At 50.7% G+C, this 10205-nt stretch overlaps 5 protein-coding genes across 5 annotated transcripts; 4 read left to right on the forward strand and 1 right to left on the reverse strand.

The window, feature by feature from the left end:
* Nucleotides 1-664: 664 nt before the first annotated feature.
* On the forward strand, nt 665-1436 carry TRIREDRAFT_41660 (uncharacterized protein; the record flags this gene model as incomplete). Its single annotated transcript, XM_006968513.1, has 2 exons — nt 665-1014; nt 1115-1436. Coding segments are annotated over 2 exons (672 nt in total), but the record flags the coding sequence as incomplete, so codon positions are not given.
* Nucleotides 1437-3586: 2150 nt separating this feature from the next.
* TRIREDRAFT_33723 (uncharacterized protein) lies at nt 3587-3862 on the forward strand (the record flags this gene model as incomplete). Its single annotated transcript, XM_006968511.1, has 1 exon — nt 3587-3862. A coding segment is annotated over one exon (276 nt), but the record flags the coding sequence as incomplete, so codon positions are not given.
* Nucleotides 3863-4508: 646 nt separating this feature from the next.
* On the forward strand, nt 4509-5867 carry TRIREDRAFT_72408 (kinesin-like protein; the record flags this gene model as incomplete). The annotated part of the gene is made up of 1 exon (XM_006968548.1): nt 4509-5867. The coding sequence occupies one exon, from the start codon at nt 4509-4511 to the stop codon at nt 5865-5867; it is 1359 nt and encodes a 452-aa protein (XP_006968610.1).
* Nucleotides 5868-6216: 349 nt separating this feature from the next.
* On the reverse strand, nt 6217-7744 carry TRIREDRAFT_68358 (uncharacterized protein; the record flags this gene model as incomplete). Its single annotated transcript, XM_006968610.1, has 3 exons — nt 6217-6495; nt 6595-7399; nt 7449-7744. Coding segments are annotated over 3 exons (1380 nt in total), but the record flags the coding sequence as incomplete, so codon positions are not given.
* Nucleotides 7745-8301: 557 nt separating this feature from the next.
* TRIREDRAFT_68212 (mPR-type GPCR) lies at nt 8302-9446 on the forward strand (the record flags this gene model as incomplete). Its single annotated transcript, XM_006968549.1, has 5 exons — nt 8302-8432; nt 8492-8716; nt 8773-8929; nt 8986-9222; nt 9288-9446. 5 exons carry the CDS (start codon nt 8302-8304, stop codon nt 9444-9446), a joined length of 909 nt encoding a protein of 302 aa, XP_006968611.1.
* Between the last annotated feature and the right edge of the window lie 759 nt (nt 9447-10205).

Below are 10205 nucleotides of genomic sequence, written 5' to 3' on the forward strand. Positions count from 1 at the left end.
CTATCAGAGAGAGAGTAGCCAGCACTGCCTGCATTCTCGGCCTCCCCCATCCAACGACCAAAAAGGGCTGCAGCCAACAACAAGAAGCATGTACCCTGCGAATGCTCGCCCCCTCAGACAACACTATCTGTCATGAATTGTGACTTGGATTGGGGCGGTGTACGAGGATGTGCATATACTAGCAGTCAGGCCGCAGCGAGGCAGGCCGCAATCCTTCGCGAACTGCAAGGGCTTCATCCTTGCCCCAATGATTCCCACCTATCAGTCCCCCCCGGCATCTAATGCAGCCCTCTTGATACTTGTACCAAAAGACCTAAGCCTTGTTTTCTCCTCTCAGCCTCAGTGCTTCTCACCGACATCTGTCGACACTGAGGCATTCTATGAGGCTGGCTGCGGGGCATATATGCAAGTGGTGCGGACTATGTTGCTCTGTACTTTGTAAGACTTTTACCTCAGCTCTCATGCATGCGGGTGATATAAAATTGGCGTCGTGATTTTTTGCTCTGGCTTGCCCCGTTATCCTGTTGGCATTTGCAATTGTGTGGCCATCCAACAATAGCCTGGTTCCTCTGACGCCCTTCTGTCACACAGTCAAGTAGTAATGCGCCTCTTACAGATTGGACAGGATGGCGAGCTTAAGTTCACTAGGAGATTCGCAGGCGGGGATGTACCTCAGTATGCTATACTCTCGCACACGTGGGGGCCGGACGATGAGGAGGTCGTCTTCAAAGATGTGGAAAACGGGACGGGGATGAACAAGGCTGGTTACAGCAAGATACGCTTCTGCGCCGATCAAGCAAGCCGCGATGGCCTCAAACACTTTTGGGTCGATAGTTGCTGCATCGACAAGTCGGATAGTGTTGAGCTGTCAGAGGCCATCAACTCAATGTTCCGTTGGTACAGCAATGCCGCTCGGTGTTATGTCTACCTCTCAGATGTTTCAATTGCCAATCCTGAAGAGGCCAGCGAGCTCAAGCTACTATACGAATGGGGGAATAATTTCGAAAACAGCAGGTGAGTATAGCCGCTTCGGTGTGGTATCGTCGTTCGCTTCAGCCATAGGTACTTTAGGCCGATGTGGACTCAGATGTACTTACTTCGCACCCCGATCCAGGTGGTTCACTCGCGGCTGGACACTCCAAGAGCTCCTTGCCCCCAAGACGGTCGAGTTCTTTACCAAGGAAGGCTGGATGCTTGGCAACAAGGGACTCTTAGCCCAGAAGATTCATGTGATAACGGGCATCGCCATTCCGGCTCTTCTTGGTCAACCTCTGTCTACCTTTACGGTTGAGGAAAGACTGGGATGGGCCGAGAAAAGATCAACCACACGCGAAGAAGACTGGGCATACTCTCTCTTGGGCATTTTTGGCATCTTCATGCCGCTTATATACGGTGAGGGGAAGGGCAATGCGACGCGCAGGCTCAAAGCCGAGCTCAATGACAAGATACTTCGTGAAGACGCCTCTCACCGTCTGCAAGGTAAGCAGAACCAGGTCCCCAAATGAGCTTCACTAAGGACTGCGTGATCTTACTTACCGTGTCTGGGGAAGTAGGTGCGGGTGGACTCGCCAAAACCGGGGAAGCAACCCGCCTGTTCTCAAACCCTCCCCCTGGTGCCGAAGCTGTCGGTGCTCCTTCAATCGTCTATAACCGGCAGGACAATAGGCCTTGTAACCTTCACCGGTTCGTCGTTGAAAGCCAGGTTGCATTCGGAAAGGAACTAAACCATGACGTCTACTCTGTGATTTGCCAATTGTGCAACAAAGTCCGTAAAAGTTGCCAATTCTCTGCCTCCTCATCTCGCTAATGACAACATGTGGCTAGAATTACGCGAAAGAACGTATCGATCTTCTTCCAGGTACTTCCGAAACCAACGAGATGCGTGGGAAGCAGATACGGAATGCAGACATGCAGTTCAATTGCTACAAATCACTTGATCATCCACACATCGTTCAGTGCGTTCAGTGTGAACTCAGCGATTTCATGGGGTACCAGCTGAACGTTTACATGGAAGATTGCAATTACGGGAACCTGGAAGAGTTGTTTCAGCGTGGACGGGTGTGAGCAACAATCGAGCACTGTTAAGGTCATCTTGATCGCAAGTTGACGACACTGACGTTTTATGTAGGAACAGATCTCGTCTCGACGTATTTGCGTGGAAGGTGCTGGAAGCTCTTGCATCTGCTCTGGCTCGCTGCCATCACGGGCTTGCGGCATCCCACATCGACGGCGTTCTTTCGGAATATACCGACTTTCAGGATGGATGGACCACTATTCTCCATCGACATATCAATCCAAGAAACAGTGAGCTACACCGACATCTATATACAAATCCGGGTCAACAGTAACAGTTGAGTTTAGTCCTCAATAAATTCCAAAACCTGGAATTGGTTCCTAAGCTTGGAGGCTGGGGGGCATTGTTCAAAATGGAGGACGATTGTAATTTTCCGTTGACTCAACAGACTCGTCCCAAAACCTACTGGGCACCGGTAAATCGGCCTCAGCATGAACTTCACGCTTGCAGTGGGTAGCTGACAAACTTGACAGGAAATTGTCAAAGAAGCGACGTTGTTCAGTGGGCGAATCACCAATTGGTCCACCAAGAGCGATGTATGGGCCGTTGGTGCGGTGATATACTGGATATTGACGGGACAGGCACCCGTCCAAGACCCAGTCAAGGGCCATTTAATGAACTCTGGCAGCATCCTTCTATCTCTCGCGGGTTTAAATGACGATCCTACTTCTATGTCGACGTCACTCGGCCGGCTCGTTATTCAATGCCTCGACAGCTCCCCAGACGCTCGGCCCTCAGCACTAGAGCTTCTGGCTGTCGCTGTCAATGCGGATACTTCAGGACAAAGCTTCCGCAAGAGTGTCAGCTTCTGGAAAGCCCTGTCGACGCACACAAACAGGGAGGTTGTAGCCACGGTCACAAAGCACTTTGTATCCACTCACCTACCAATCCTAGCAAGAAGCCAGACGGTGTTCGATCCCAAAGAAATCGCCATCATCATGTCGCTGGCAAAGGCCTATTGCCCCGAAAACCTTCGTGAGTGTCATGACGACTTGTGCGCAGGACCTACGTATAAGAAAAAGGGGAGCACGGCTTTCCATGCTCTGGCTTGCATCGAAGTCGAGGATGAGGAAACCATCCGCCTTGCCGTAACCGATTCAAAGTGGCCAGAGACAGAGGAATTTATGCATCTAGCGCTTCAGAAAGACAACCGTGGACTACTCCCCAGTGCTCTGGCTGCATCAAAGCAAAATCTACCACTTTGTGCCAGCTTGACAAGCATTGAGTAAGCTTACAGCGTGCGGTTGGTTGGGTTAGATCAGTGTAACTGACACGCAGTGCAGGGACCGGTGCAGAGAGGCGATATCTGATCAGCTCTTGCAAAACCAGATAAACGCTCTTAATAGCCAACATGAGGACGAACTCGGCCTCGTTTTTGAGCATCTGGCAACTAGATCAGGTGGTCAGCTAGACATACCAGCCCCCCACGCAGCCACGATGATGATTCGAAGCGCCAGTCGGGGCTCCTCATACGTTGTGCGGAAGCTTGTCGAATGTGGCATTCGACCGTCTGTCCAGGACGGAACGGGCAGCAGCACGGTACTGCACATTTTCTCTGCTCGAGGAGACCTGCCAATGATCAGCTTTCTCTTGGGCCACGGGGCGGACGTCGAGGCCAGAGACAGGAATCACCGCACTCCTCTGCATCAGGCTGCTTTGTGTGGGCACACTGACGCAGCGCGAGAGCTGCTGAACAGAAATGCAGACCTAAATGCTCAAGATCGACAGGGAAGAACACCACTCTATCTAGCTACGTTACGAAAGCATGCAGATGTGGTTCGATTTCTATTAACTGTTGGCGCTGATAAGTCACTCCGTGGAGGGTCTCACAACAGAACGCCGCTGGAGGTGGCCATCAGCACCGACCAAGTGGACATATTTAAGATACTTGAAGATAACGACGACGGGAAGTAGCTGCGAGTTACAGTGTTGTATTCAGGCCTCATTAGCTTGAGCTCTGCGCAGCAATACAAACCATGGAGCTTACAGAGGGGGAATCATCACATAGCATACAAGTATGCTGAGAATATTTATGCAGTTGAGGCTCGAGCACCTTAAACCATCCAACTCTATACACCTACAATCCAAGACGGCTAGTCGTATCCCGACGCAGGTCATCACTGCAGAGAAATCAAGGATCAATTGTATTTCAGAATATTGCAAGCCCTTATCAAGCCGGTACTGAATCATTGTTTTATTGAGAGGATCGAGTGTTCCGTTCTTGATGAGAACAAACAACGTTCCGACTTTTATCCCTGAGTATCATGTATCTTTAGTAAGCGAAAATCTCATAATACGAGCAATACGGCAGTACGCCGTTGTCCTCCTATTTTAAGCAGCGGGATTCTCCTATTTACTGCACTTTATTTCAAGCTGCCTCAGCTTCTCTTCTCGCCAGTTGATTAACCTTTGGCACTCTTTGCAGACGTCCTCAATGCCTCCCGCGGCTCCTCCCAAGACAAACATTATCAATGTTTTCGCTCGATGGCGGCGGCTCGCTCAATCGGAAGCTGCAGAGGGCACAATTGATTACAGCACAAGTTCCACGGATTCCCACGGCCTTTTGTCAGTATCCATAAGCGGAGGGAATTCAGGGTCAACTCAACCATGGACGAGCCCCCCAGCCTTCAACGCCATCTTCAACCCCGAAGACGACAACGGCAAGGTTTACAAGTCCATTGTGGCGCCTGCCATACCTCATGTTCTGCGAGGGGGGAGCTGCAACTTCTTCGCATACGGCCACTCTGGGAGCGGCAAGACACACACCATTATCGGCTATGATTATGAAGACGAGAGAGAGCTCGGGCTTTGTCTCGCTGCTGCTCGGCAACTTTTCAAGGTCATCGACGATCTGAATGCGAAGAACGCTGGAGAGAAGCTGGGAGTCGGCTTCAGCCTGTTTGAGATGCGCAAGAAGTCGGCCTTTGACCTTCTCAACCGGCGCACCGAATGCCACGTCAGAGAAGGCCACGATGGCAAAGTCCACATTCGCGGAGAAACCGAGATGCTAGAAGGTGGAAAAGTCAGAGTCTGTCCGATTGTCAAGCGACCCTGCTGGAGCTACGAATCTTTCCGACAGGAGCTGACGCAGGCCATTGGCACTCGAGCAGTGGGCTCGTCCAGCGTTCACAACCAGAGCTCCAGAACTCACGCAATCTTGGAGTTGGAGATCATCTGCCAGTCGCTCGTGGATGCACGCCAGGCTGTAGTTGATCGACAGTCGGAGCTCGTCCCTGTAGGGAAGCGGGCGACGGACATTAGCATTGAAGAGCAGATGAAGGCTCTCATTCCCCTTCCTGGAGGGAAATGGGCCCCCAATCCTGATTACGAGATGAATCAAGAGCGAATTGATGCAGCTGAAGCTGAAAAGTCTGAGCACGAACGTCGAGTTGCTGTTGCAGAAGAGCTTGTCGACAACATTCTCAAGTCATCAGCGACCCCTTGTTTAGGTGCCAAGATGGTATTTGTCGACCTTGCTGGCGCCGAGTATCACCAGGAGAAGGGCGCACAACAACTACAAATACCGAAGCAGACTCCTCAAGAGCGCCAGGAGGGTCGCCAAATCAATACAGATCTGTTAGCACTAAAGGAGGTCATGAGAGCCTGGGCTACGAATCAATCGAGAATACCATTCCGCTCGTCAGCTCTTACAATGGTACTTCGTGAGCATTTCTTGAGCTCTGAGAAGGGAAATTCTACCATGATTGTCACTGTCTCGCCTGCCAAGGAGCAATATGCAGCTACCTTGAATTCCTTGAAATATGGTAGTCTTGTTGGGGTTACAAGGGCTTAGTTAATTCTCATTTTTGTTCTTAGCTCGTTAGGACTTGAATGCTTGGGACAAGAAGGATAAGATAACCCTTTACTTGGCTGTTATGCATGGATATGCGGATGTGGTACATCTTGAATTGTCCATTCTATAGATGAGGTACAGTGAGAATCCAAGCCGGAGAGTCATACGCCGACGCTGGCAATGAGCGCAGAGAAACGAAGGCTTCCAAAACGAGATACACCCGCGCAACAACATACAAAGTCCCTCCTATGCAACACAAAACGTAAATAAGAACATGACTCCTCTTTCGCTCCGCCCCTTCCAGTATACCGTACCAGAACCACCATACCGAGCCGGACAAGTGGCCCATGAGGTTCAGCAACGACCACAACAATCCGCTGAAGACAATGTAGACGCCCGACGCTCTCCAAAACCAGGACTCGATCGTCGTAGGGAATATCTCGTTCCACCCGGCGATGTGAACGGCGCCGTATACTGTGCTGGAACTCCATAGGATAATTCCCATTAAGTGGCCCTGCATGTGACGCAGCAGGTCATCGCCGGGCCAGTTTCGGGGACGTTCGACGACGAGCTCTTCTGATATACACCACCAGCTTAGGTTTGGGTTTGCCTTAGCATGGTCGCTTGGCTTGTGGCCGCTTGGATGCTGGCTTACTCTATCTGGCATCTCAGGATATAGTCGATGGGCCTCTCGATATCTCAGTTCAGCCTGGTCACATGGAGGGACGTCGAGACGTTCGTGAATGGCTGGGTATCGTTCGATAGCGTCGCAGGCGAGCTGCCATCTGACGTCCCGCATGGCCGATGTAGTCGTCTTGGTAACGGCATCCTCTATGTGAAGAGTCTGCCCTGATGCTTCAAATTCATCGTTGAATGCCATGTATCCTTTCGTTGCAAATGCCCTGTTTGGTGGCGTAGATTGAATATCCTCTTCGGATCCTGTATGGCAGTGTATATCCTCTGAGCTGGAGTGACTCGGTGTGTATAACACTCCGCTCATTTCCGTCTTGACGCCAAAGTCGCGTAGAACGTCTCGATTGGCCCTGTTCTCCTGACTGACTTGGCTAGACATGTACATGAATGCACATATCTCTCGCGTCCAAGCTCCCCTTAGTATCGTGGGCTCTTTGATCCATTTTGGCTTATACCACCAGAGGACATAGTTGATCAATGCACAAACAACGTGTCCGATGGTGTTTGTTTCGAGCGGCATTATCGGAAGACCCGCTGCTACTCGCACAATAGCTTGCACCACCATCCAGCCGACTTGGATACAGCAGATGAGCTTTCCCGACCCGTCGGTTTTGCTTTTGTCTTTGATCTCTTCGACGGAGATGTCGGGCAGCAGGCCGCATCTCGCGAGGAGCTGGATCCCTCGTGGGGTTACATGGAGACGCCGCTGGGGTATGAATGGTGGACCGTGTAGCATTTCCGGGGTGGCTGTATCGAAGACGAAGCCACCCATGCCTGCATAGAAGCCATGGACCATGGTCCACCGCTGTCTCCCGCTCATGTCTGGGCCGTTGTTGCTGCTCTAGTTAAGGAGCTTGTTAGCAATGAACATGTTGATTGCGCAAGGACGGCACAACCTCCTTGATAAACTTGGTCAGTGTACGAGCGGATATGAACTGGCGCCATGCCGCCCAGATGACGAGCTCGGGCCCAAATATCCCCAGTACGCCCCATTTCAGATATCTGTAGGTGTACTCAATGTCGCTCTCACCGTATGGTGGGAGATCCAAGTGGATAGCGGACCAAACGCACAAACTGAGCGTCAGGAGACATGAGAAGAGCAGCGAAAGAGTGCCGCGACCATCTGGATTGGGCACATAACCGACAAAAGTGTAGTTGACGAATTCAGGGCGCTGAATCTCCATGGATATATTCACATCTGTGAAGGAAACCTTGGTGACGAGTAATGGAGTTCGGATTGGAGGACTGTCATGGCAACTCAACTTCAGGCCTTGGGGCCACCGTTCAATTCATATCCTGGACTCTTTAGCAAGGTAAGACGTAACAGAATGTTGATTGCGCACTCGAGTCCGGCTGAAGATGCTGCTACAGGTTTGAAGCAGTGAGCCGATCCTTCAGGAAGGGCTGCCTGGATATCCATCCAACCAGAGTCTCGCGTGGCTCGCGGGAGAACGGCTGCTCCCTAGCTCTGGCTTCAAACTCGTTCCAAAAATCATGCAGCCAGGCGTTGGTTGGACCAGCTGTAGCTGTGCTTCCCCTCATTGGATCGCGAACCGCTCCGCTGACTTATGACAGGGATTCCTAGCGGCTCTTGAGGGAAATCCTTCCTCGATATTTCCGTACTTCATCCTTCTTACACTCCATCCTCTTCTCTGACGAACTGGAACCTGCTGTTGCTGGATGCCTCGTTTGAACAATGTCTCTTCGGAAAGGGGCATCGCAGTCCGCTTCGCAAGTGAGCATGGAAGAAAGGAATCCGCTTGTGAAGGACAATAAGCCGGGCCATCTCTGGCTGAGGGTGCCGAGGTTGCTGTACTTTCACGAGATCCCCAGCTGGCAACAAGACAATGAGTATCTGTTGTCTGGCTATAGGTCAGTGTGCCGTCTACCTAGTAGCGTCGTTGTTGTCTTTGCTCATATCTTTGCGGCAGACCTACGTCTGGCTCTACTTGGACTTCCATTGCCGGCTTATTCTATCTACACAACCAGACGATCAACATCTATTCACATCTAGTCGGCGCTGTTGTGTTTTGCGTACTGCCGTTTTACTTTTACTGGAACTTTTATCGCTTCCAGCCCAATGCGCACCTTGACGATGTGATTGTCATATCCACTTACTGCCTTGGAGTTGCAGTCTGCTTTACCTTTTCTGCGACGTGAGTAGAGGCTCTAGCCCATCCATTGCTAGCTCGAGTTGCTGATGTTTACACAGTTTTCACATCATGTGGAATCACAGCCAGCCTCTGACTTCGTTCTGCAATAAGCTGGACTATCTCGGCATTCTTGTTCTGATGTGGGGAGCTGGAATTCCCACGATTTACTATGGCTTCTTTTGCAACCAGAACTTACAATGGCTTTACTGGATGACTGTAAGTTACAATTGTTTATCGTGACCTGTTATGTGAGTCTAACGCCTTCTTCATAGACATCCAGCACCGCACTTCTCTGTACCATAGTTACGTTGCACCCGCGATTCATCTCGCCTCATTTCAGGCATTGGCGTGCGTGCTTCTACGCCGGCTTTGGGCTGAGTTCTGTCATATTCGTCGTTCATGGCTTACTTATCCATGGGTGGGCCGTCCAAAAGGCTCACATGTCGTTGAACTGGATGGCATGGATGGCCACCTCTAACATCCTGGGCGCAGCCATCTATGCAGCCAGAGTAAGACCAGTCATCTCTTGAAGCTGCTTGATATTCTTGGACCTCGTTACGCTGACTGTACACAGATTCCGGAGAGGTGGTTTCCTTACACATTTGACATATTCGGCGCCAGCCACCAGATCTTTCACGTTGCCGTCATGGTTGCCGCCGTGATACATTTCTGCGGCCTGCTTCAAGCTTTTACTATCATTCGCTCAAACGCTGCAGTATGTTTTAGGTCATAATGCCTGGATCGGTAAAACCGATGGGTAGATTGAGGAGTTATAGACCTTGGTTCACATCTTCGTTCAAGGCTGTGTCAAAGTAAGCTTCTATCTAAGCATTCAGCCACTCGGCGATGCCACAAACCAACGTAACCGAGACATTCTGCCGAGGTTATAATGGACTAGATGATCAGTGAGAGCAGCCTCAATTAGGTACATTAAATTAAAGAAGACTACCTAGACTCTTATAGTCAAAGGTGACCTGTTGGTGGGCATGGCTCACCATAGAAGTACTTTAATTCCCATGCCAAGTACTTACCGTCTGTAACTCAGAGCCGTGGGCTCAATACATAAGACAGCTATGGCCCAACATGTGGTGAATTGCAGCTCTGTTGTGAGACACATCACAGCAGTTGTTTGGGTGACGAGCTTCGCCACGAGAAAAACGCCTCGACCAACCTTGAGACGCCAGCTTCATTTCTTCCAACACAGATAATGCACGGTTTCTTCATCATCACGACTGCTCTCTTGGTTTCTATCATAGGCTTTCTAGACTACTTCCGCAGACGCCGTCACGTACGCCATACGCTGCGAACTTTAGGTCATGCAGCCCAATCGAGCCAGCCTATACCAGGAGTCATTCTTGAGCATGAAGGCGATTCAACCCAGCCAATGCTGCCCTCATACCAACAAGCAACTGAAACAGTCGACGACACAGCTTGCCACAGTACATCTCGTCTTGACTCACCATGTGTCTGTCAGACTCATCAAGGCTGTTGC

This window comes from Trichoderma reesei (assembly GCF_000167675.1).
Source record: "Trichoderma reesei QM6a unplaced genomic scaffold TRIREscaffold_24, whole genome shotgun sequence".
NCBI lineage: Eukaryota > Fungi > Ascomycota > Sordariomycetes > Hypocreales > Hypocreaceae > Trichoderma > Trichoderma reesei.